Source organism: Ranitomeya variabilis, chromosome 2 (assembly GCF_051348905.1).
Source record: "Ranitomeya variabilis isolate aRanVar5 chromosome 2, aRanVar5.hap1, whole genome shotgun sequence".
NCBI lineage: Eukaryota > Metazoa > Chordata > Amphibia > Anura > Dendrobatidae > Ranitomeya > Ranitomeya variabilis.
In genome coordinates this window covers 938,247,187-938,274,975 of record NC_135233.1, presented here as the reverse complement: position 1 = coordinate 938,274,975, position 27,789 = coordinate 938,247,187, and the positions used below count along the sequence as shown (strand labels likewise).

At 42.6% G+C, this 27,789-nt stretch overlaps 1 protein-coding gene across 1 annotated transcript in view; it reads right to left on the bottom strand.

Moving 5' to 3' along the window:
* The window catches only part of GPR149 (G protein-coupled receptor 149), a 179,121-nt gene that overhangs the window by 89,258 nt on the left and 62,074 nt on the right, over window positions 1-27,789 (bottom strand). The window contains exon 3 of the mRNA XM_077290715.1: window positions 20,678-21,138. Coding sequence (XP_077146830.1) covers window positions 20,678-21,138 — 461 coding nt within the window. The remainder of the gene's footprint in view (window positions 1-20,677; window positions 21,139-27,789) is intronic.

Here is a 27,789-nt window from a genome sequence, read left to right as displayed (position 1 = left end):
GGTAATATGCTTATTATGCAAATTGTCTCTTCAGAGAGGAAGAGAGCTAGAACTCTAGTGGCACCTATTTGAAGGTAGCAATCCTACAATTCAATCTGGACCCTTTAACGAGCCTTGTCACATGACTTAGGATAATAGCCAAACAAGAATCTCAATTTGCAGACACTGTTTCGGGGTACTGCCCCTTGTCAGTGCAAAGCGGAGATCTGGTTTGGCTGTGTGAGAGGCCAAGTTATCCAAGAAATAGAGAATCTATGGGGTATTGTCAAGAGGAAGATGAGAGACACCAGACCCAACAATGCAGACGAGCTGAAGGCTGCTATCAAAGCGACCTGGGCTTCCATAACACCTCAGCAGAGCCACAGGCTGATCACCTCTATGCCACGCTGCATTGATGCAGTAATTGATGCAAAAGGAGCCCCGATCAAGTATTAAGTGCATTTAATGAACATACATTTCAGTAGGCCAAGATTTCGGATTTTAAAATAATTTTTCAAGCTGGTGTTATAAAGTATTCTAATTTACTGAGAAAATTATTTTTGGGTTTTCATTGGCTGTAATCCATAATCATCAACATTAACAGAAGTAAACACGTGAAATAGATCACTCTGTTTGTAATGACTCTATATAATATATGAGTTTCACTTTTTGCTTTGAAGAACTGAAATAAATTAACTTTTTAATGATATTCTAATTTTGTGAGAAACACCTGTATATAGAAACATTTTTTTTTATTTCAACATGATTTAAAAAGGTATTAAAAACATAAGACACAAGACATTCATAGCTGATGAGAGTAATACACAGCATAACACAAATTTCCAAACTACATGAACATGATATAATAAAGTCTAAAGGTAAGTAATAAGATATTACACAGCTTAGATGTTACAGATGGATATCAATGTGAAAAAGACACCATAAGCAGGACATGTTCATGTGTAGGGATTAGTGATGAGCGAGTGTCCTCGTTACTCGAGATTTCCGAGCATGCTTGGATGTTCTCCAAGTATTTTCGGCGTGCTCGGAGATTATGTTTGAGTCACCGCAGCTGCATGATTTGCGGCTGCTAGATAGCCTGAATACATGTGGGGGATGCCTGTTTGTTTGGGAATCCCCACATATATTCAGGCTGTCTAGCAAGCATAATCTCTGAGCACGCCCAAAATACTTGGATACAACCCGAGACTGCTCGGAAATCTCAAGTAACGAGCACACTTGCTCATCACTAATTGTGATTATAATCCAAGTCAGAGATCGTAAAGTGGCAAAAAAATTGTGTTTTTTCATGGACTTGTGAGATTCTCTTTCCTTGTGCCACTGTGCGTTATTATACTCCACACTTGTGAGTTTGCACTTTTTGCCATAATGCTGAACACTGCCGGATGATAAGCCAGACGGCGTCCAAAGTGACTATCTGCCTCACTATAGGGAATTTTCTGCCAGGAGGTCTGTCTCAATTAGGTATTTCAGAGATTTACATGGAAACCCTGGTGTAAGCGCTCAGTGCAGAGCATAGGATGAATGTGAGCTGAGCCCTAGGCCCCCTTTACATGTCCGTTTTTTTATGGCCATATGCGGTCCATTTTTTAAGAAGCACTAATACAGACACACGCAAACCCATTGTATTCAATGTTGGTGAGCATATGTCAGGTTTTTCACCTTGTGTCCCAGGGCTGGATTTAAGAGGTGGGTGGCCCGGGGCCCATTTTGGAGGGAGGCCCATTTTTCAAGGTGTTGCAATATGTAATGCAAAAACACAAAATGAGACGAAAGCAAGTTTATTTACAAAAATCATTTACGCAGAGTAATTAAGGTAAAATCATTCATTTTTTACAATCCAAGCACTTTCCTTTATTTTCGTGCTGCAAAATCACTAATGATGTCACTAAAGTCCAATTGATGCAGTATATCTGACTCAGTGCTCATGATAGCCAAATTTTCAAGTCGTTCCTGCTTCATGGATGTCCTTAATCGGTTTTCAACTAATTTGAGTTTTGAGAAGGAACGCTCACCACTGCAGTTTGTTACCATCAAAATTAAATATATCCTTAGAGCTATCTCAATATTTGGGAAAGTGTCCTACACACCCTTTTCCATGATAAGCTTGCACATGAAGGGTATGTGCACACGTCAGGATTTCTTGCAGAAATTTCCTGAAGAAAACCGGAAATTTTCTGCAAGAAATCCGCATTTTTTTTTGCGTTTTTTTAGCATTTTGCAAGCGTAATTAGCTTGCAGAATGCTAAAGTTTTCCAAGCGATCTGTAGCATCGCTTGGAAAACTGACTGACAGGTTGGTCACACTTGTCAAACATACTGTTTGACAAGTGTGACCAACTTTTTACTATAGATGCTGCTTATGCAGCATCAATAGTAAAAAGATATCATGTTAAAAATAATAAATAATAAAAATTAAAAAATGGTTATACTCACCCTCTGCAGACAGCCGATCGCCTCAGCGGCGCCCGTTCCTATAGATGGTGTGTGTGTGCAGGACCTTCGATGACGTCGCGGTCACGTGAGCGGTCACATGAGCGGTCACGCGACCAATCACAAGACAGCGACGTCATCGCAGGTCCTTCATACAGAGCATCTATAGGAACGGAAGAGAGAGCATGCAACGCTGAGAGGCGGGAACACTCCGGGGGCCATCGAAGGTGAGTATATGACTATTTCTTATTTTAATTCTTTTTTTTGACCAATTATATGGTGCCCAGTCCGTGGAGGAGAGTCTCCTCTCCTCCACCCTGGGTACCAACCGCACATAATCGGCTTACTTCCCGCATGGTGTGCACAGCCCCGTGCGGGAAGTAAGCAGATCAATGCATTCCTAGGTGTCCGGAATCCCCGCAATTCCGCAAATTTAATGAACATGTTGCTTTTTTTTCCGCTATGCGATTTTTTCGTGGAAAAAAATGCAACATTTGCACAAAAAATGCGGAATACCCTGAAAATAATGGGAGGCATATGTAAGCGTTTTTTTTGCGTTTTTATCACGTTTTTATAGCGAAACAACGCGAAAAAAACCGCGAAAAATACTGAACGTGTGCACATGGCCGAAAAGTTCAGTGCCGATATCTTTTGGCTCCTCGTCTGTGAGTAAATTGGCAAATGTTACAAACTGACACAGTTCATCGATAAATGTAATGTCCAAGTCATCTGAATAAGACCCGACGAGTTGCTCTGCTGTGGCCTTAAGCTCGTCTGAAGACAGTTCTTTCAGATGGCTAAAAAAACCTAAATTTGCTTGATATATCTTTATATGCTTGAAAACGTTGGTCAAGAGAAGCGATAAACTGATCATTGATAGGCAAGAAAGTTTCTGTTCTATATTTTTCAGAAGGGCTGAGTTGTACTTCTTCTGTATGACCATAATCCAATGGATTGAGACACACATTTCGGTGCCTGTGTCGAGTTATCGTCTGAACAAACTCAGATAACATAGTAACATAGTAACATAGTTAGTAAGGCCGAAAAAAGACATTTGTCCATCCAGTTCAGCCTATATTCCTATATTCCATCATAATAAATCCCCAGATCTACGTCCTTCTACAGAACCTAATAATTGTATGATACAATATTGTTCTGCTCCAGGAAGACATCCAGGCCTCTCTTGAACCCCTCGACTGAGTTCGCCATCACCACCTCCTCAGGCAAGCAATTCCAGATTCTCACTGCCCTAACAGTAAAGAATCCTCTTCTATGTTGGTGGAAAAACCTTCTCTCCTCCAGACGCAAAGAATGCCCCCTTGTGCCCGTCACCTTCCTTGGTATAAACAGATCCTCAGCGAGATATTTGTATTGTCCCCTTATATACTTATACATGGTTATTAGATCGCCCCTCAGTCGTCTTTTTTCTAGACTAAATAATCCTAATTTCGCTAATCTATCTGGGTATTGTAGTTCTCCCATCCCCTTTATTAACTTTGTTGCCCTCCTTTGTACTCTCTCTAGTTCCATTATATCCTTCCTGAGCACCGGTGCCCAAAACTGGACACAGTACTCCATGTGCGGTCTAACTAGGGATTTGTACAGAGGCAGTATAATGCTCTCATCATGTGTATCCAGACCTCTTTTAATGCACCCCATGATCCTGTTTGCCTTGGCAGCTGCTGCCTGGCACTGGCTGCTCCAGGTAAGTTTAGATGAACCAGACAGCTCTTTGCCTTGCTTCTCATAAATTTTGAAGGAGTCACGCTTTGATGCGACATAGTTTTTTAAGCTGGTCAGTGACGCCACAGCGGTGTTTAGATCAGTTTTGCATGTTGCTGAATAGGTAGCACCTAGAAGCTTCTGTTGGGATTGGAGAAGGCTGCCACATGCCATAAGCTATGCATTAGGTACAGAGAGGGTACTAAGGAAGTCTGGCTAGGCTAGCCAGGTCAGTGGATGCTGACACAGGTCAGGTGCCATAACTCTGCCGCTCTGCGCCAGCCACTGAGATGTAAGACCGTAGCCAGGTCCCTACACTTTCAATAGTTTCTCTTTTGTTAAATGTTCCTTAACATTAGAAATGGTTCACAGCAAAGAGACGTGTATTTTACATGTTTTGAGATATTTATCCCTATATTGGTGGGAGGCCCCCGCCTCGTGGGTGGCCCAGGGCCCCCTCTAAATCCAGGCCTGTTGTGTCCGTGTGAAAAAGAGTCAGACATGTCCATTTTTTATCAGCAGCATAGGCGGCAAAAACGCCCCAAACACGTTCATAATGATGACACACTGATTATATCCATGCGTCATCTGTGTGACACATACCGGCGTTTGAGAAAAGCTGTACAGTTCATTCATTTCCCAGCTTAAGACAGCTCTGATTATTGTTGCCTGGTCTCCCTGAGCGCAGTGCGACCAGGTGACAATGATAGTAGTTGTATTCAACACCTGCTGTACTGTGTAAAATAAATAGTTTAAAAAATTGCCGTGGGCTCCCTTGTAATTTTGATAGCCATTAGAGGGAAAGCCCATGGCTGGGGGATGATGTTACTAATCTGGGAAAAGGGACAATATTTCAAAAGGTTCCCAGGCTATTAAAAGCAGCTCTACTGGTTAGTTTATGGGGGACCCCAGAAAAAAAATTATGTAGAGTCCCCTTATAAATTCTCAATCAAGTAAATAAGGCAGCACACTGCAGCGCTGAAACATGCAAACACGAAACATGAAAACTGAACTGCATTACTGCACTAGAAATATGAAAAATGAGAGCGTTTAGCGTATAAAAATGGCCAATTTTATGTGTACCTGGTAGCCACTTTAGGGCATCTCTCGTATACCAGGTCCTACGCTTTCCTTTCCTCGCTGAGAATAAACGTCTCCATCTGAATGGGTACCTGTGAAAACCTCTTCTTTGACTAACATTGTCTCTCTCTGTGGAGGGGTAATGGACCTGTTGCGATTAAAACACCTGTGGCTAGGAGGCGGAGTGCTCGGTCAGAAGGCTGTTGTGAATTTGCTTTTTGCTCCCTCTAGTGGTTACTAGTTTTTTGACTCTGGTTTTTCTGTCATTCCTTTTATCCGCACCTGGGTCGTTAGTTAGGGGTGTTGCTATATAAGCTCCCTGGACCTTCAGTTCAATGCCTGGCAACGTAGTTATCAGAGCTAGTCTGCTGTGCTCTTGTCTACTGATCCTGGTTCCAGTTATATCAGCTAAGTCTGCCTTTTGCTTTTTGCTATTTGTTTTGGTTTTGTATTTTTGTCCAGCTTGTTCCAAATCTATATCCTGACCTTTGCTGGAAGCTCTAGGGGGCTGGTGTTCTCCCCCCGGACCGTTAGACGGTTCGGGGGTTCTTGAATTTCCAGTGTGGATTTTGATAGGGTTTTTGTTGACCATATAAGTTACCTTTCTTTATTCTGCTATCAGTAAGCGGGCCTCTCTGTGCTAAACCTGGTTCATTTCTGTGTTTGTCATTTCCTCTTACCTCACCGTCATTATTTGTGGGGGGCTTCTATCCAGCTTTGGGGTCCCCTTCTCTGGAGGCAAGAAAGGTCTTTGTTTTCCTCTACTAGGGGTAGCTAGATTCTCCGGCTGGCGCGTGTCATCTAGAATCAACGTAGGAATGATCCCCGGCTACTTCTAGTGTTGGCGTTAGGAGTAGATATATGGTCAACCCAGTTACCACTGCCCTATGAGCTGGATTTTTGTACTCTGCGACTTCCACGTTCCTCTGAGACCCTCGCCATTGGGGTCATAACAGAAGGCTAAATAATACATTTCAAAAAACTGACCGTCACATCCAAACATAGACTAAGTGTGAACAGGTGCTGAACCTAGAGTAACCAACTCATAAACAGTCAAGTAAATAAGGCAGCACACTGCAGCGCTGAAACATGCAAACATGAAACATGAAAACTGAACTGCATTACTGCACTAGAAATATGAAAAATGAGAGCGTTTAGCGCATAAAAATGGCCAATTTTATGTGTACCTGGTAGCCACTTTAGGGCATCTCTCGTATACCAGGTCCTACGCTTTCCTTTCCTCGCTGAGAATAAACGTCTCCATCTGAATGGGTACCTGTGACGTTTATTCTCAGCGAGGAAAGGAAAGCGTAGGACCTGGTATACGAGAGATGCCCTAAAGTGGCTACCAGGTACACATAAAATTGGCCATTTTTATGCGCTAAACGCTCTCATTTTTCATATTTCTAGTGCAGTAATGCAGTTCAGTTTTCATGTTTCATGTTTGCATGTTTCAGCGCTGCAGTGTGCTGCCTTATTTACTTGACTGTATATGAGTTGGTTACTCTAGGTTCAGCACCTGTTCACACTTAGTCTATGTTTGGATGTGACGGTCAGTTTTTTGAAATGTATACTTTAGCCTTCTGACCGAGCACTCCGCCTCCTAGCCACAGGTGTTTTAATCGCAACAGGTCCATTACCCCTCCACAGAGAGAGAGAATGTTAGTCTAAGAAGAGTTTTTCACAGGTACCCATTCAGATGGAGACGTTTATTCTCAGCAAGGAAAGGAAAGCGTAGGACCTGGTATACGAGAGATGCCCTAAAGTGGCTACCAGGTACACATAAAATTGGCCATTTTTATGCGCTAAACGCTCTCATTTTTCATATTTCTAGTGCTGTAATGCAGTTCAGTTTTCATGTTTCATGTTTGCATGTTTCAGCGCTGCAGTGTGCTGCTTTATTTACTTGACTGTATATGAATTGGTTACTCTAGGTTCAGCACCTGTTCACACTTAGTCTATGTTTGGATGTGACGGTCAGTTTTTTGAAATGTACCCTTATAAATTCTAACCAGCAACGGCTAAGCAGACAGCTGTGGGTTCATGTTATTAGCCAGGGAAGGTTCTGGAGATGTTGCCCCCCTCCCAGGCTTCCAATATCAGCCCTTAGCTGCCCCAGAAACGGCACATCCATAAGACATGCCAAATCTGGAATTTAGCCTCACTCTTTCCACTTGCCCTAGTGCGGTGACAAGTGGGGTAATAGGGTTGAGGTTGATGACAGCTTTGCATTGTCAACTGACATCAAACCCAGGGATTAGTAATGGAGAGGCATTTATAAGATGCCCCATTACTAACCCCATGGTCATATTGTAAAAAATACACAGCCAGAATAAAGTCCTTCAATTGAAATAAATACACCCCACCCTCATGTTCCCATTTATTACTATAATAATAAAAAAACATATTCCTCATCTGTCTGACAACAATCCATTTGTCCCACAAAGTCCAGCTCTGCTACATCTGGATTTCATGGCTGAGCAGTGGCATGATGTGAATGCACAGCCATGAATCCTGGAGACACTGGGTTGAGTGTGGGATGCCGCTTCAGTGACAAGCAGGAAATCTCATGGAGGTTACCGCAGGTCACTGCCAGCTTTTCCCACAGGCATTTCACTGTGAGTTGGCCGAAGAACTGTGGTAACCTTCATGACGTCAATGCTAGCATCATGAGAAAATTCTCACGGTGTTAGCAGTGATCTCATTGAGGTCACTGCAGTTCACAATGAGCTGCCCATGGGAACCGCAGCTTCAGTGACGTGTGGTAAGCTCAATGACGTCACCGCAGGCCCCTAAACCTGAACTATGATGCTCAGTTCAGTGTCTCCAGGATGTCAGGCTGAAAGTTGCATCATGCCAACATTCAGAAAGGCATCCAGATGAAGCAGAGATGGATTACGGCGTGGGACAAGTGAATTATCATTGGACAGGTGAATAATATGATGCTTTTATATTTTACACAATTAAATATGTAAAACAGTGTGTGTAATGTTGTTTATTTCAGATAAAGGTGTGTGTCTTTCTTTCAATTAAAGGACTTCATTTTTTGCTGTATATTATTTTACAAAATTACTATGGAGTTAGTAATGGGGGTATCTAATAGATGCCTCTCTATTATTAATCCCTGGGCTTGATGTCAGTGGTCATAAAACAGCTGACATCAACCACAACCCTATTACCCCACTTGCTAACGCACCAGGGAAAGTGGGAAGAGTGGAGGCTAAGCACCATATTTGGCACATCTTATTGATGTGCCATTTCTGGGGCCTATGAGGGATGATGTCATTAGCCTGAGAGGGGGGACAATATCCCCGGCCCCTTCCCTGAATATTAATATCAGCCCACAGCTGTCTGTTTAGCCTTTGCTGGCTAGAATTTATAGGGGGCCCTACATATTTTGTTTTCTGAGGCTCCCCTGTAAACTAACTAGCAAAGGCTAAGCAAACAGCTGTGAGCTGTTGTTAATAGCCTGGGAATATTTAAAGCTAATGGCCCCTTTCCCAGATTATTAATAATAGCCCCCAGAAGTCCGTTTTCCCTCTGCTGCTTATGAAAATTATGCGGGAGCCCACACCATTTTTTTTTTTAAATTAATTAATTCATTTAAAAATAAAAAATAACAAGTACAGAAAAATACCACACATCAATGATTATATAGCACGCTGACATCTATCTATCTATCTACAGTATGTATATCATGCTCCTCATCATTATCTCTATCTTTGAACATCTTTAATACATAACACTCTTTAATTTCTATGCTGCATTTCATTCCATACGTATCACAATGACATGGACAGCATATGGACACAGACAGCACACTGACACATGGATATCACACAGATGGCACACGGACATACAGATGTCATTCAGACACGGACATACAGACACACGGATGCAGCACAGGGCCACGCGAATGGCTCATGGACCATGGATCACATTGCTACTAGGGTTTCCTGTACAGGAATCACCAGGAGATGTGAAAAGAACATTACAGCCAGTTTTGGAAGGCAGAGTGAATATTTTAACAGGAGGTGGAGAATTGGTATTATTAATTATTTTTTACGACATTCCTCATGCAGTATGAGAGAATAGACAACCTAATTTTTTGGGTTTGTGGGATTACAGCAATACCAGATTTACATGTTTTTTTCTGTTAGGCAGCTGTCACACACTGAAAACTCTTTTTATTGCTTTTTACATCCTCATATTTTGAGAGCTATATTTTTTCCATATTTCTACAGACAGTCATTCAAGGGCTTGTTTTTTGTGGGATGAGTTGTCATTTTTATAGGATCCATTTTTGGGCACATTGCATTTTTTTAATCACTTTCTGTTCCAATTTTTGGGAGGTAGAATAAGCAAAAATCAGCTATTCAGGAATTAATTTTTGAGTTTTTTTATGCTGGTTTTTTTCACTGAAAAAGCTTTAAGGTTGCTTGTTTTTTGCAGGACTTTTTCATTGATAGCATTTTTATTAATATTCATCTTTTTGATTGCATTTTATTCCACTTTTTGTTTGGCAGAATGATATAAAAGCATCGTTTTTGCCCAGCATTTTTAAAAAAATTTTAACGGTGTTCAATGAAAGAGTAACTGGTGTAACAGTTTTATGGAGTGGGTAGTTTCGGATGCAGAGATATCAAATGTGTACTTTGTTAATTTTTTTTTACATAAAAATACAAATTTATAGGGCAAAGGGAGATCAGAGCCCGCCTCCCTCTCTCTGCCTTCTAAATGCTATTATCGATATCGCAGCATGACCTGCCCGGTGTGACTCAAGGTCAGGGGAATAAATTAATATGTCATCAAGATAGATAACAATTGGGGTTATTCCACTTGGTGTCCCTGGCCCACCTCCAGAACTCAGAGCAATATTCCTCTGCAGGCCGGTCTCCTTGCCGAAGTTGGTGCAGTGCGGACTCAGCTAAGGAGACTCAATCGAGGTCATCATATATAAGGCCCAGTGCCAGAAAAAGCCCTCTACCATCTGAAGCGACCGAGAGTCAGACAGGAGAGAAAATGCGCACGCCTGGGGGTCCCCCCGGAGGAGCCTGATTACTATCCCCACCCGTTGCTCCTCTGTACCTGAGGAAACCAGATGTAACCTGAAGTGCGGTTTACAGACCAAGCAAACTTGTCACGTGCCCCAGACAACCTGTCAAGCAAAGCGATCTTGGGGTCCATTATGGTTTGCTGGGGAGATGGGAGTCCCACACCTGATGTATCAGGGTGCTGCAAAACCACCATGAGTTAATCCGCCACCTCCCGACTGAGCTGCCGCAGTTGCCCTGTCAGAGCAGCGATTGGATCCATAATGTATCAATAAAATGGATACATTCAGCGCAAATGTCACAACACAGCTGTCGGGTGACCCGAGACTAGGGGCTCCTTCTCTGCCCCTAACACTAGGGGGCGCCCTAGCTCACCCTGCTCATTGGGATACTTCAGATGGTGAATATGCCAGGGCCTCTACCCTTGCCTTATCTTCAGAGTTAGCCCTCCAGTTCTCTTCCCCTTCTCAGGCAAGAGGGGGTGCTACTGTGCACTGTAGTACACTAACCCAGCAAACAAGTCAACACGGACAAGGGTTAACAGAAAGTTCCAGGCATACAAAATATTTACTCACATGTAACAGAGGAATGCATCGGGCTGTGAAGGTAGGGGAATAAACCAAAACAGAGATGTATAAGGAATTACCATGCATACAAACCAAGCAACAGTTACTAATAACTCCTTCAACTCTCCTCATATGTACTCCTCTCCCACCATTAGCCATGCAGCAAATGCTTGCTCTGACAAAGATTAGTAACAGAGACCAGATTATAAAGGGGAAGCGAGTGGCTAACTGAGCTCAGTTGTGAACACAGGGATTCCCAACATGGCCGATTAACCCCTGTTCTGCCAGAAGAAATAAACACATTTAAAACTAAGTGCTTCCTCTCAGCGCTGGAGTAGGAGCAATCAGTCTTTGCGGTCTTCTGGCTCAACACTGTTGCGGTAACCCGGTGACAGAAGTTTTCTTTTCTGCTCTGCTCTGTCGATGGGGCGGGACTTTCGACGTCATTCTGACTGACAGCCGGGTCCCCGCTGCCTAACTGGCAGAGCTGGTTTTCAGTCAGAATGAAGTTGGAAGTTATGTACGGTCGCAATTGCAGAGGCAGCTGAATCCTTGGCAGGAAGGAGCGGTATGGGACCGCTCTGTGCCGGGGAGGAATGGTGCAGTGCACAACAGGCAGGTATATTACAATTACCTGCCTGCTATTTCTTAGGTATGTTTTTTGTTCTTTATAAAGTCCCAAATATATCCTTTAACTTTAGGCCTTTTAGAGATCATTTCACCTTCAAATAGATTAACTGTTTACAATAATAGAGGTACCAAACATTTACATGTCACTGTAATCTGCAGTCTCTATGATGATAATAAAGAAAGTCTACACAGTTATCACTTGTCATATATGAATGGATGGCTCATGGGTGGCTGTCATGAGATGTAAGTACCGTAGATCACCTACAATCTGTGTGTCAATAGATTCCTTTATGTACCGTATATACTCGAGTATAAGCCGAGATTTTCAGCCCACTTTCTTGGGCTGAAAGTGACCCTCTCGGCTTATACTCGAGTCAGTGTCGGCGTGGGGTCGGTGGGTGAGGGGGAGGGGTGGCTGTCACATACTCACCTGCTCCTGACGCGGTCCCTGCATGTCCCATGGTCTCCTGGCAGCTCTTCCTCTGTTCAGCGGTCACGTGGTACCGCTCATTACAGTAATGAATATGCACGCATATTCATTACTGTAATGAGCGGTACGTGACCGCAGAACACAGGAAGACTCTGCCGGCTCCCAGAGACCATCTGACAGTGAGACACTGCCAGGGACCGGGCCGGGAGCAGGTGAGTATATCGGGGGAGGTGAGCATTGCGCGATAGTCACTTTCCTCGTTCCACCGCTGCGCGCTGCTCTGTCTTCTGTCCTCTGGCTGTGACTGTACAGGTCATAGGGCGTGATGACGCGATTAGTGCGCGCCGCCCTCTGCCTGAACAGTCAGTGCAGAGGATGGAAGACAGAGCAGCGCACAGCGATGGAACGAGGAAGGTGACTATCGCAAGTGCCGGGGGCCTGAGCGAAGAGAGGTGAGTATGTGATTTTTTTTATTTTAATCGCAGCAAAGGCAAATGGGGCAAATGTGTGGAGCATCTTATGGGGCCACAATGTATGGAGCATCGTATAAGGCCATAATGTGTGGAGCATCTCATGGGGCCATAATGTGTGGAGCATCTCATGGGGCCACAATGTATGGAGCATCATATGGGGCCATAATGTGTGGAGCATCTCATGGGGCCATAATGTGTGGAGCATCGTATGGGGCCATAATGTGTGGAGCATCTCATGGGGCCATAATGTATGGAGCATCTCATGGGGCCATAATGTGTGGAGCATCTTATGGGGCCATAATGTGTAGAGTATCTCATGGGGCCACAATGTGTGGAGCATCTTATGGGGAATAATGTTTTGAGCATCTTATGGAGCCATAATATATGGAGCATCATATGGGGCCATAATGTATGGAGCATCTCATGGGGCCATAATGTGTGGAGCATCTTATGGGGCCATCAACCTTTATGCAGCATTGTACGGGGCAAATGTTTCTATGGAGCATCTTATGGGGCCATTATTAACCTTTGTGCAGCATTATATAGGGGGTATATTTTAATATGGAGCATCTTATGGGGCCCATCATGAACTGTATGGAGCATTATATGGGGCTCCTGATTCAATATGGATATTCAAAAACACTTAACCTACTGATGTCTCAATTAATTTTACTTTTATTGGTATCTATTTTTATTTTTGACATTTACCGGTAGCTGCTGCATTTCCCACCCTAGGCTTATACTCGAGTCATTAACTTTTCCCAGTTTTTTGTGGCAAAATTAGGGGGGTCGGCTTATACTCGAGTATATACGGTATATGCAGGAGCTGGTGAGCAGATATGCTCAATAGAGTTTTACCCGGAATACAAAATAAATAAAATTATAGGTTGTGCTAACCTGGTGGAGTGAATTGTGATCACACAACAATGAAAGAGTATGGATATCCGGCTGCAGAAGATCTACAGGTCACCTGACTGGCATAAAGGATGTAGGAGAACATATGTGAATTTTTTTGCGCTGCTGGTAACAACTGGAAATGAGGATCCAAAGCCAGGGACTGTATTTAAGTGGATTTAAAAAACCAAACAATTAAATACACTTCCTGGCTTTGGATCCTCATTTCCAGTTATCAGCAGCATGGAAAAAATCCATGTTTTGTCTCCTATATCCTAATATATGCCGTTACAAAGTTATCGTCCACCAGAAATATCTGTGGATGTATCAATTTTTTATCTGGTTGTTTCTTTCCTTCAACTATGTTCACTCCAGGGATGTCCAGCTTTTGTTTTGCCTCTGCAAGCCTGAGTATAGACAGGGAAGCAAGTTGTAATAGACACTCGGCAAAACTTTTAGAGTTTGGAAAGTTTTATATACCTAATAGACATTAAAATAAACTCAGCTGGCCTTTCTGTTATTGGCAAAATGTGCTAACCACTGTGTGTATGGGGTCCTCCTGTCCTATCCCCATCAAATAATGTTGAGGAAGAGAAGGATCAAGCTTTCACTCTCCTAGGAGTTAAGCTGCCATCAGAGTTGCCCAGCATTTCCCTCTTGGGTTAGCTGAGTGTGTGTACACAAGTACTGGTGGGGAGATAGCTGTTAACTAAATGAGTGTTAAGAGTTATCTAAAGTGTATACACACCTCTAGGCTTTGTTCAAATATTGTCTAAAACATTCATTGAACTTTTTTTTTATTAAGAATGGATACAAAAATATTAGTATGAAAAGGGTTTTCATATTATTAATAATCCTCTCAATACTCTAGAAAGTTTCAGATTGGCCAGTTACCTAGGCAATTAGCGTACACCGCTATCAGAGTCTGTGCTTTATCTGACCATCCTCAATTCCCTGTGCTGTGGTGTTTTCAGGGTGATGTGCAGTGTTAATTTTTCTCCTTACATTGCACTTTACATTTAGCCCAAAAAGATCTTCTTTGGTATCATCCGACTAGAGCAGCTTCTTCCACATGCCATATAGAAGAGCATGTGTGCAGAAGGTGCTCAGATGAGACCAAAGTAGAACTTTTTGAGCAGAATGCATAGCACTACTTGTGGCAGAAAACTTACACTGTAAATCACCCTGAAAAACCCATCCCCACCATCAAACATGGTGGTGGCAGCATTTGGGATGCTTTTCTCTAGCAGGGACAGGGAAGCTGGTCAGAGTTGATAGGGAGATGGATGGAGCTACATACACGGCAATCGTGGAGGAAAATCTATTAGAGGCAGCAAAAGTCTTGATACTAGAGCATAAGTTTACCATCCAGCAGGACAACGACCCTAAGCCAGAGCTACAATGTAATAGTTGAGATCAAAACATGTGTTTGAATCACCCAGTTACAGTGCTGACCTAAAAAATATTGAGAATCTGTGGCAACACTTGAAAATTGCTTTTCAGATGCTTTCCATCCAATCTGGCTCAGCTAGAGATAGTTTGCAAAGAGTGGTATTGAAAGATGATCCTACAAACTATTGACTCAGGGGGCTGAATACAAATGCATATCAGTATTTTCAGATTTACATTTTTAAAGTATTTAAAAAACAATGTATAATTTCTTTTAGGCTATGTGGACACAGTGCGCTTTTGCAGCATTTTTAATGCTCAGAAATCTACAAGCTACAAGCTACAAATCTATTATGCAAGCTAATTCAATGACAATCCTGAAGTGTTGTGCACATAATCAGTAAATTTCCTTAAAGGGAACCTGTCACCAGGTTTGGCTGATACGAATTACGGCCACCGCTTTTCAGGGCTTATCTACAGCATTCTATAATGCTAAGCTCCCGATCCAACCTGCAAGAGAAGAAAAATAAGTTTTATTATACTCACCTGCAGGGTGGTACAGGGCATACTAATCTGTCCTGTTGAGGGCAGAGCAAAGTACTGCAGTGCGCAGGCGCCGGGAAAGCTCAGAGGCCCAGCACCTGTGTGTTGCAGTACTTTGCCCTGCTCTCAACAGGGAAGATAAGTATGCCTGCGCAGGAGCGTAATGCCGGGGAGCCATGAAGCAAGCAGGAGGGCGGCATCGCAAGAAGATGGGAGGTGCTGAACCAAGACCTGCGACACTGACTTTGTGCGAGTTTTAATGTGTGTTTCCTTTAGGAGTTAATAATAAAAGTTAATTTTTACTTAAATTTTAGCTAAGGGTTTTGTTGCCTTTGATCAGGATCATCGTGGGACATTATAGATTATCTTCTCTGCAGACAGGTGAGGAATATTGTGGTTTATTATATTATTTTTGTTGCAGGAGACGTTGGCTTCAGTGGTACGGTTTAATTAAGATTCATTAAAGGAGTCTGTGTCATTATTTCAAATAAATGACTTTATTCTGGGTGTCTGTTTTTATACAATATCACTATGGGGTTACTAATGGATAGATGTCTTTCCATTACTAAGCCTTGGGCTTGATATCACCTGACAATACAAAGACGACATCAACCCCACAAATATGAACCCCCCTTGCCACCACTACAGGGCAAGTTGGAAGAGCAAGGCTAAGCACCAGATTTGGCACATCTTATTGATGTGCCTTTTCTAGGGTGGCTGAGAATTGATGTTTTTAGTTTGGGAGGGGCCAATATCCATGGCCCCTTCCTAGGCTATTATTATCAGCCCGCAGTTGTCTGCCTAGCCTTTGCTGGTTAGATTTTGTAGGGGGACTCTATGTCAATTTTTTTCTGGGTTCCCCCTGTAAACTAGCCAGTAAAGGCTAAACAAACAGCTGTGAGCTGCTATTAACCCCTTTGTGACCTCGGACGGGATAGTACGCCCGAGGTCAGATCCCCTGCTTTGATGCAGGGCTCCGCGGTGAGCCCGCATCAAAGCCGGGATATGTCAGCTGTTTTGAACAGCTGACATGTGCCTACAATAGCGGCGGGTGAAATCGCGATTCACCCGCCGCTATTAACTAGTTAAATGCCGCTGTCAAACGCAGACAGCGGCATTTAACCGGCGCTTCCAGCCGGGCGGCCAGAAATGAGCGCATCGCCGATCCCCGTCACATGATCGGAGGTCGGCGATGCTTCAGAATAGTAACCATAGAGGTCCTTGAGACCTCTATGGTTACTGATCCCCGGCAGCTGTGAGCGCCACCCTGTGGTCGGCGCTCACAGCACACCTGCATTTCTGCTACATAGCAGCGAACATCAGATCGCTGCTATGTAGCAGAGGCGATCGTGTTGTGCCTGCTTCTAGCCTCCCATGGAGGCTATTGAAGCATGGCAAAAGTTAAAAAAAGTAAAAAAAAAGTGAAAAAGATTAAAAAAATATAAAAGTTTAAATCACCCCCCCTTTCGCCCCATTCAAAATAAATAAATAAAAAAATAATTAAACCTACACATATTTGGTATCGCCGCGTTCAGAATCACCCGATCTATCAATAAAAAAAGCATTAACCTGATTGCTAAACGGCGTAACGAGAAAAAAATTCGAAACGCCAGAATCACGTTTTTTTGGACGCCACAACATTGCATTAAAATGCAATAACGGACGATCAAAAGAACGTATCTGCACTGAAATGGTATCATTAAAAATGCCAGCTCGGCACACAAAAAATAAGCCCTCAACTGACCCCAGATCATGAAAAATGGAGACGCTACAGGTATCAGAAAATGGCGCAATTTTTATTTTTTTTTTAGCAAAGTTTGGAAATTTTTTTCACCACTTAGATAAAAAATAAACTAGTCATGTTAGGTGTCTATGAACTCGTACTGACCTGAAGAATCATAATGGCAGGTCAGTTTTAGCATTCAGTTAATCTAGCAAAAAAGCCAAGCAAAAAACTATTTTGGGATTGCACTTTTTTTGCAATTTCACCACACTTGGAATTTTTTTCCTGTTTTTTAGTACACGACATAGTAAAACCAATGATGTCGTTCAAAAGTACAACTCGTCCCGCAAAAAATAAGCCTGCACATGGCCCAATTGACGGAAAAATAAAAAAGTTATGGCTCTGGGAAGGAGGGGAGCGAAAAACGAACACGGAAAAACGGAAAATCCCAAGGTCATGAAAGCGTTAATAGCCTGTCAACCTTTATGGCTATTGGCTCCTTCCCAGAATATTAAGATCGGCCCTCATCCATCGGCTTTCCCTCTTCTGGTTATTAAAATTACACGGAAACCCACACAATTTTTTTCATTTTTTTTCTTTAAAACTAACAGTTGCTGCCTGGTTACAGCCTATGTAAGTTCCTTCTGTTAAAGTTCCTACATAGGCTGGTGACAATGTGTGTTTGTGTGTGTTTGTGTTTACATATCAACTTAGTAATGAGGATGTCAGGCTGACACCTTTTCATTACTAAGCCTAGAGCTAGGTGTCAATGACAGCTGCTGACACCAAGCCCTAATCCCATTACCCTGATGCCACTGCATCAGCATGAAAAAGGTGGTGTTGAACCAAAAATTACATCACAAAACTTTTTTTTAAATATCTTTATTTAGCTGAAAAAAAGCATTCATTGCTGAACAAAAATGCATGCAAAAACACATACAAAAAGGCAGCAAAAATGCATGTTGTTTTCTGCAGTGTTTTTCCTGCCAAGATATGCAGAAACCTTGCAGAAATTTCTTCAATCAAATACTCAACACACGCACATAGCCTTAGACTTCACAACTACTTGCTTCTTCTGTTGGTATACAATATACTATAGATCCATACTATATGCTACAAGAGTGGTGTATGGACCATAGACTTACTACTGAGCCTATATATTGTGATGTGTGTATCCAAGTAGGAGCTGCGCACTTCAAATCAGTGATTTGAGAGATGAGTAGGGGTCTTGGGACCCTGACCTCACAGATCAGCAGCACGTTGCAGCCAAGAAAAAAACTTTGGCAAATAATAGCTATACATTTTCAAAATTGTCTCATGAGTTTATTTAACTCTGGTTTAAAAACTGGTTTGAGAAGGATGCTCACTGAAGCTTACAAAATCTTCCAAATGTCAAAAAATAATTAAAATGTCACAGCCTGTATGCCTGGCCTGACCAGACAAACTATGGGTGGGCAGTCAGTTCTTTGCTATTAAAAATCTCATATGCTCCATAGATTTGGCTGGTGTTCAAAACCATAATCCTGTCAGACATAAGCAAAAAAAAAGCAACTGCAAAAAGTGATGATCACAAAGGCTGTGAATGGAACCTTTACAAATCCTAATTTACACCATGAAACTGTCTACAACAGTTTATTTCATGATCATCAAGTCAAGTTCTTTTTAATACATTACAAATGCAAAATGGTGTAGGAAAACAAACGTCATGCTGAGAGAGATTGGGCGCATCTTAATATTCAATGTATTTACTACATCTTTATTCATAGTAAATCATAGAATAGATGGCAGAATACACTATACTGATCCCTAAAATTAATATATAATTTGATATCTGGGTTATAGCATGGACAAAAGGGACCTGCATCATGAAAAAGAATCCGACTCCATCCCAACCTTAGAAATTGTACTGTTTTAACCCTTCACCCCGAAGTGTGCTTTCACCTTCATGTCTAAGCCATTTTTTTCAATTCTGACCACTGTCAATTTATGATAATATAACTCTGTGCAAAAGATAAATGGACGTCACTAACATTGCGACGTACGCTCTTCTAATGCGCTAGCATGGGAACTGCTACTGCTGCTGCTATGATCACAGATCAGTCACAGACAGCACAGCACAGAAGCAGATCGCAGGAGACGCAGCAGGATTATACTGGCCATCAATGCAGTATCCTTATCTGACAGGTATACAGAGATATACAACCACTCTGCACACCAGATCTGAGGAAAAGATGGCAGGCAGAGGGGTAATCATTATTTTAAATCAGACAATTGGTCAGTAATAGTGATGAGTGAATATACTCGTTACTCGAGATTTCGAGCACGCTCGGGTGTCCTCTGAGTATTTTTTAGTGCTCGGAGATTTAGTTTTCATCACCGCAGCTGAATGATTTACATCTCTTAGCCACCTTGATTACATGTGGGGATTCCCTAGCAACCAGGCAACCCCCACATGTACTTATGCTGGCTAACAGATGTAAATCATTCAGCTGCAGCACTGAAAACTAAATCTCCGAGCAGTAAAAAATACTCGGAGGACCCCCGAGCGTGCTCGGAAAATCTCGAGTAACGAGTATATTCGCTCATCACTACTGATGAAGGACCGCTTTGCTTTTTCATTGTATAACTGGCAACCTGTTTACACTGCCTGACCGGCTGACCAGTGCATTTTCAGTTTTCATAAACAAGATGAAAGGATTCAATTACGTTGGTTGAGTATTGGAATTATTAATTCCAAATACTCACCCAGTATGTCCTACATGTGCAATTTGCTCCTGCAGTTCTTTCACTATGGCTGCAGGAACTCTCTGGATATTCCTACTCCCACACTCCTAGTTGGGTGTATATATCTAATCTCTTGGTATAGCACACGGCTGCACCCGTTTTCTGAATAAAGGCAGTAAAATAAGATAATTATTACCGTAACCATATTACAATATTTTTCGACAGGAGGATTATCCATATGGAAATATTAAATCGGTGTTCAGTGGAGATTTTTTCTTCAAAGGGCTCAGACTGGTTTAAAATAAGTGAGTATCACGGATTTTATTTTAAACCAGTGTAAGCTCTTTGAAGAACCCCTTTAGAGTTATGTGCCGCAGCTGAATGATTTACATCTGTTAGCCAGCATAAGTACATGTGGGGGTTGCCTGGTTGCTATGGAATCCCCACATGTAATCAAGCTGGCTAACAGATGTAAATCATTCAGCTGAGGTGAGGAAAACTAAATCTCCGAGTACTAAAAAATACTCGGAGCTCACCCGAGCGTGCTCAGGAAATCTCGAGTAACGAGTATATTCGCTCATCGCTAGTCAGTAACTATTGTTCAGCCAATCACCATCAAAAGGGTTAATTATCAGCGGTGACGTCGCTATCACCCCATCCATTTTGATTGCTATGATTGATCCAATCACTGAATGTCACATTGATTTTTTTTTACTTTATTGCCAAATCACTGTGATTGACAGGTCAGAATCGTGACGCAGGCAGTACAGCCCTTGGGGGTGACATGCAGGGATATCTCAGTTTCCGCAGCGCTGTAAGGTGGATGTCGTGAAGGGGTTAATGAACCCTATAAACTATTAAAAAATAACACATTCATTATATTCTTTATAAATGTATTTCATCAATATCTAAAACTAGTTTTCACAAGAAGATTTTGGTACGTTACAAGAATTGATATTGTCTAGAAACGTATGCCAATCAATACATTTTCTGCCCTCATTATAAGAGTAGCGTTACCTGTCGTGGTGTCCGTTCAGACTTGCTTCTACACCATTCCCAGTCTGTGAGTTCTGGCTTACGACTTTCCTCATGTGACAGTCTCCTGTCCTGACCTTCATAAAATGCAGAATTTTCAAAATTTCTCATGTCCTCCCTTTTAAAGACTCCAATTTTTTCAGATAGGAGCCGCCCAATGGCCTTATCTTTCGCTGGATCTGCTTTTAACTCTGTGTTAAGACTTCGAATTTTTCCGACATCCTTCAGCATGGAGCTGTCCTGCAGACTTATAGTGCTGAAATCCAGTGCGGCCGAATTGAGGATCCTGTCACAACGAGGGTCACTGGAGTTTTCACATTCATAATTTATTAAATTATGGTAGGAAACAGAGTTTTCTTCAGAGTTATGATTTTCCTGGGATATCTTGTAAATACCATAGCCTTTATTGAAGGACAGATTGAAATCAAGTCCTCTTTTCTTGACTATAAAGATAAAATACATGAATACAGTGATTATTATTAGAAGCAAGCATCAGGGTATTTATACTTCTTGTCGATGAATCTTAGACGTACATATAGTTTAGTATTATATGGACTGATGTACATATGTGATTATGTAATAAACGTACAGTTTGAATTGGTAAAGTTATGACAAGTGCATAGAAGCAGGTGAGAGAGTGTAGGCAAGCCATGCTCTTAGTGAACACATGAATGCAGACCACCATTAAGGCTACGTGCCCGCGTTGCACAAGAGAAGCAGAATATTCTGCTTCAATTCTGCATACCCTTGGCAGGAAAAACACATGCGGATTTAGACGTGGTTTATACGCATTTTTACCGTGTATTCACCACATTTTCCATGCGTTTTTCAAGCAGATTACAAGAGGATTTCTAATGCATGTCTATGGGTGCGGAATTGCCGCGATTTGGCAAAAATAATGAACATGCTGCGATTTTTTCCGCAATGTGTTTCCACCACGGAAAAAAACACAGCATGGGCACATCAATTGCGGAAAATCGCGGCAAAAACGCCTAAAAAATGCAATGTGGGCACATAGCCTAAAGATTCTGAGTTATTATTTGTGTTTAGTTAGTGATAGTCCATAGTTGCTCATTCATGTATAGAAATGTATGGCTGCTGCTAAAATGTAGACATTAGAGAACTATACACACCTGATTTTCTGATTAAGCACCAAAGAAAATAGTTCTACGCCTTAAACGGTTTTCCAATTAATAATTTTAATTCCAAAAGCCCTTACTGTTAATAGCTGTTTTAAATGGAACCTATTATGTCCCCAAATGCTATTAATCTGCAGATATGGGGTTAATCTGCAGGTTAATGGCATTCTAAATCATTGCAGCCTTTTACTGGAAGCTTGGCTACCACGAGAAAATTAATTAATTGACCGCTCAGTACTCAGTAATCAGTGAGCAGTGTCTGTAACCACGCCTCCAGCACTGACTGACAGCCAGCTCACCACTGATGCACTGATGACCCAGCTTTCAGTCAGTGTCTGAGCATGGATACAGCTGCTGCTCACTGAGCAGTAACTGAAGCCACACCGTGACTAAAAGCCGAAGGCCACTGAGAAAAATAAATTTCATTTACTTGGCAGGTAGGCTTTCAGCTCAGCAGCCGCAAAGTTTTAGAAAGCTATTAATCTGCAGATTAACCCTATATCTGCAGGTTAATAATATTTAGGAACATGGCAGGTTCATTTTAACCCATTTACACCCCAAGCCTATTTTCACTTTCACGACCAGGCCAATGTTTCTTGAGACATATTGTACTTCATGATAGTGGTAAAATTTGCTCGATATGACTTGCGTTTATTTGTGAAAAAAATCAGAAATTTTGCAATTTTCAAACTTTTAATTTTTATGCCCTTAAATCAGAGCGTTATGCCACACAAAATTATAAATAACATTTCCCACATGTCTACTTTACATCATCACAATATTTGAAACAATTTGAATTACCAGTAATTTCTCATTTTTACAACATAATTTACAAAACCATTTTTTTAGGGACCACCTCAAATTTGAAGTGACTTTGAGGGGCCTACATAATAGAAAATACCCACAATTGACACCATTTTAAAAACTGCACACGTCAAGGTGCCCAAAATAACATTCGAGAAGTTTATTAAGGCTATGTGCACACGTTGCGGATTAGGCTTAGGAATTTCTGGTGCGGATTCTGCCTCTCCTGCCTCCGGTTTTTTGTGCGGTTCCGCAGCGTTTTTTTGTGCGTTTTTTGCTGCGGTTTTCTTGCGGATTTGCTGCGTTTTTTACCCCTGCGGTTTTCTATAATGGAATGGGTACAAAAACGCTGCAGATTCACAAAAAAGAAGTGACATGCTACTTCTTTTAAACCGCAGCGTTTCCGCAGCGGATTTTCCGCAACGTGTGCACAGCGTTTTTTTTTTCTCATTGATTTACATTGTACTGTAAATCAATTGCGGATCTGCAGCGTTTCTGCACTGCAAAAAATGCTGCGGATCCGCAGAGAATCTGCAACGTGTGCACATACCCTAACTCTTCAGGAGCTTCACAGGGTTTTTGCAATATGGAAGGAAAAAATTAACTGTCACAGGGTTACTGCATCAGAGCAGAGCCAGAAGATTGCAGCGTCTGGTGGCTCCTACTCCGCTGCTGAGAAGATGCACTTCCCCAGTGTATTAAACGTAATTATTCAGCAGAACTGGGGTTAATCGGCCATGTTGGAAATTCCTGTATTCAGCTGTGCTTGGTTAGCCACTCCTTTCCCCTATAAAATCTGGGCTCGATTACCAAGTCCTTGACTGAGTTAGCAATTGCTGCAAGACATAGGAGTGGGACAAGTCGGTTTTGTGAAGCAGTGCTGGAGAAATTTATTAGAGACTGTTGCCTGGTTTGTACGCTTGGAAATTCCTTATAGTTTCCTTTTTTGCTTTCTTCCCCCTCCTTACACACCCTGGTGAATACCTCTGTTATATGTGAGTGTGTATTTTGTGTGCATGGAATTTTCAGTTTACCCTTGTCTTGTTACCACGTCTGTCGGGTAGGTGTACTGCAATGCAGAGTAGAGCCCCCTCTTCCCTGGATGAGGGAAGGGGACAGACGAAGGGCTTATCTTGGAGATAGGGCAAGGGTGGAGGCCCTGGCATCTTTTCCTTCCAAAGTCTCCTGGGGAACAGGGCTACCTAGGGCGCCCCCTAGTGTTAGGGCCAGGAAAGGTGCCAGGTCACTAGCCAGTTGAATCGTAACATTAAATGTAACTTTTTTTTACAAAAATTTTACTTTAGACCCCAATTTTTTTATTCTCAACAGGTAAACAGGACAAAATGAACCCCAAGATTTGTTTTGCAAATTCTCCTGAGCACCATATCTTCGATACCCCATATGTGAGGGAAAAGTACAGCTCAGTAGGAAAGGAGCACTGTTTGTCTTTTTGAATACAAAATTCCCTAGAGCCCTTGATATGCCTAAACAGTAACCCCCCAAGTGGCACTATTTTGAAAATTAGACCCCTCAAGAAATGTATATAGATGTGTGGTGAGCACCTTGAACCCCCAGGTGCATCACAGTAGTTTATCACATTAACTTGTAAAAATAAAAAAATCAAATTTTTCCCACAAAAATTTGATTTTTGCTCCATTTTTTTATTTTCACAAGAGTAACATTATGAAAATTTCAGTAGAAATTGCATCATACCGTTTGTTTTGCATTTTCTCCTGAGTACATCAATACCCATCTGTGGGGAAAAACTACTGCTTGGGCGCATGGCAGGGCTCAAAAGGGAAGACGCGCCATTTAACTTTTTGAACTCAAAATTTGCTGGAATCATTAGTGGACACCATGTGCCTAAACAGTGGAAACCCTCCACAAGTGACCCCTGATGTGCCTAAACAGTGGAAACCCCCCACAAGTCACCAAATTTTGGAAACAAGATCCCTCAAGGAATGTATTTAGATCTGTGGTGAGCACCGTGAATCCCCAGATGCTTCACAGAAGTTTGAACATTGAGCTGTGAAAATAAAAAAATAAAACTTTTCCCACAAAAAAATGTCAGGAGAAAATGGTCCAAAAAATGTGTTGTTCAGTTTCTCCTGAGGACACATATAACCCATATGTGATTGAAAACATCTTTTAATGCATAGTGCAAAGCTCAGAAGGGAAGTGCCATATTGGGGTTTAGATTTTGCTGGAATAGTTTGAGGGTTCCATGTCACATTGGCAGAGCACCTGATGTGCCAGAACAGCAGAAACCCCAAATATATAACCTAATTTTACAAAGTATACCCCCCAATGAATTCATATAGAGGTGCACTGATTATATTGACATCACATGTGCCTCACAGAATTTTATACCATTGGGAAAGAATATTTCACGAAGTGACTGTCCAAGCGTGACACGACCCAACGGGTGGTCGGTCACAAAACAGCAGAACTCACAGGGGAACACCGGGGGCACAATAACAACGGTGGGCCCTGCAATAAAGAATGGGGAAATGGACACCTCCTGCACTCTCCTAAGGATGTGCCCTAATCTTCATGACGTCCCTATACAGGTTCTTTCAACCTGCTGCCGAATAGGATACCTTAGCCCTTGCTCGCCCTGCACCTATCCCTGGGTAGGGAATTGGCTAGTGAGAGCACTGGTCCCACCGCTGCACTAATAAAACACAAAGGGAAAGTGTAGACAAACAAGATATAAGCAAACAACACTTTGCTTTCTTTGCTGCAATGCACAGTTCAGCAGAGTAATGCACCAGGTATGAATATTCAGCAGAAGAACCACTGGACTCAGAAAACTCCTTCTACCTGCTTGGTTGATCACCAGAAGGACCTGTATAACCAACAGTCAGCTGATGCATCAGGTGACCTTATGAAGGATGGTGGGAGTGGTCACCACCAACATCAGCTGACCCAGCAGCAATGCAATGCAATAACACCAGCGGCCACCAGGGGGGAAAACTATTAACCTCAAATGATCAGAAAGGAAAAAAGGTTTTAATCATAGGGAAACCAGATCTGCCACAGATCCAAACATGGATCGTAACAGAGTAATTATATTTTTACCACTAAAATGTTGTTTTGACCCCAAGTTTTTAATTTTTCTAAGGGCTAGTAGGAGAAAATGGACCTGTTTGTTGTAAAAATGTCTCCTGATTGTGTCAATACCGTACATGTAGTCGAAAAATACTTATCGGGCACTGTGCAAAATTGAGAAGGGAAGGAGTGCCATGTAATAGTGCAGATTTTGCTGTTATGGTTTGCTGGTATGATGATCCACTGGGAGAGCCATAAGAGATGCCAGAACAGCAGAACCTTTCATAAGTGATCCCTTTCTACAAACTACACCTGTTGATTAATAAATCTGGGGGTGTAGTGATCATATTGATGGAGCGCCCCCACGTTAAGGGCAATGGGGTACTCGGCACCGGGTCTATCTCTTCTCGGTTCTGGGGATGTCACTGTGGCCCGACCCAGTCCCTGGCCCTTCTGAGGGGCGTCCAATTAAAGGTGAAGTTTGTCTGGTGTTCGTGACGCCACCTGTGGTACTCGGTCAGGGTGACCGATGCTGCTTAGGGGTCCGCTGGGGTGATGGAATGGCAGCTAGATGGTATACCTTCCCACAGGTGAAATATGTCCCCAGGGCTTCCCAGATATGTAGGTGGTGATGGTGGATGATGTAAGGCGCAATGAATAACGAGGACACAAAGGGAGCAGTCTCTTTACCTTTTACTGAAGACTTCAGTGTCCACAGTCCAGAGTACCGTTCACAGGGCAGGCAGAGTCCGGCCGGTCCGAAGGCATATCCAGAGTTCTCTTAACCAGGTGGAAATCAGTAGCCTTCCTACTAGCGCCTGTGTGTTGTAGTACCTCCCTGCTGAGCACCACGGGATAGTCCTCACAACTTTCGTAGATGTTTCTGATGTTCTCTCTCTCTCTGTCCCCCAGATGGTATGGATAGGACAACCCGTATGACTGGGATAGCCTGGGGCTTGTTTGTAGGGACCCTAGAGACGCCCCGACCCCCACAATTTGCTACCGTGTCTTCTTAGGTATTAAGGTCGGGCAGCCAACTTGGAATTGACTGTCCTGCCGGTCTCTGAAGTAATGCATAGAGTCAATTACTCCCTCGGTGTTCCGGCCACCGGCTACATGCCTCAGAAGGAGGCTGCCGATCTTGGGGCAGAACTCCTCCTGGTATTATCTCCTTGTGCTGTGACTTCATTTCTCACTCTCCACAATACACCTCTCTTCATGTCCTTTCGTAGGATGCTGCTGCAATGGGTGCAGGCGCAGCTCCGTAACGTTCTATCTCGTGCTAGGCCTCTGTCAGGATCCCACCCCTGACAGGGACCCTCTGTCTGCAGCTCAGATGTTCCTCCTTTTCCCCCTGTCTGCTTGACATGTCCTCTCTGGGTCAAACCCAGGCAGCTTCTGACTAACTTCCTATCCAACCCACCAGTTTTACCCATCTGTGAGGAGTGCCCTAATAGATAGAAGCAAGGCTCCCCCTGGTGGACTGGAGTGTGAGGTGTAGTGTGTGACGTGATACCTGGCAAGGTGAACTCCTTTAGTACCATCAGACATAATATCACTCCCCCTGGTGGAAGAGCGACATTACTGCAACGACCAGGACTCTGTGGCACTGCATTGACACCACCGCTGTGCACAGAATTATATACCGTTGGGCAGTGAAGAAAAAATAATTACATTTTCACTACCAATGTCCAACAAAGAAAAGCAAAGCAGCACAGCCTGTGTCAGAGACCAAATCTGTAATCAGTCCTTTAAACCGCAACCCGATAGTAATCGGGAGGTGCTCACGTAGAAAAAACAGGAGAACCATGTGAAATAATGAACGAAACGCGGCATGCATGGACTCGTAGAAGCGCTGGTTGTAGCGTGAAACGGCCGTCATCCCTCTCTGCTCACTATATCCTCCGTCTCACTCCCCCGTGCCGTGAAGATGCTGTACAATATGTTGCAATAAAGACAAGCCTTTATACACAGGATCGGTGAGTGTTGCCGCATTTCGTTCATTATTTCACATTTTTACTACCAATGTTTAGTTTTAGCTCCAAATTTTACATTTTCATACAGGTAAATGGGTAAAAATAGCACTAAAATGTGTCCCAC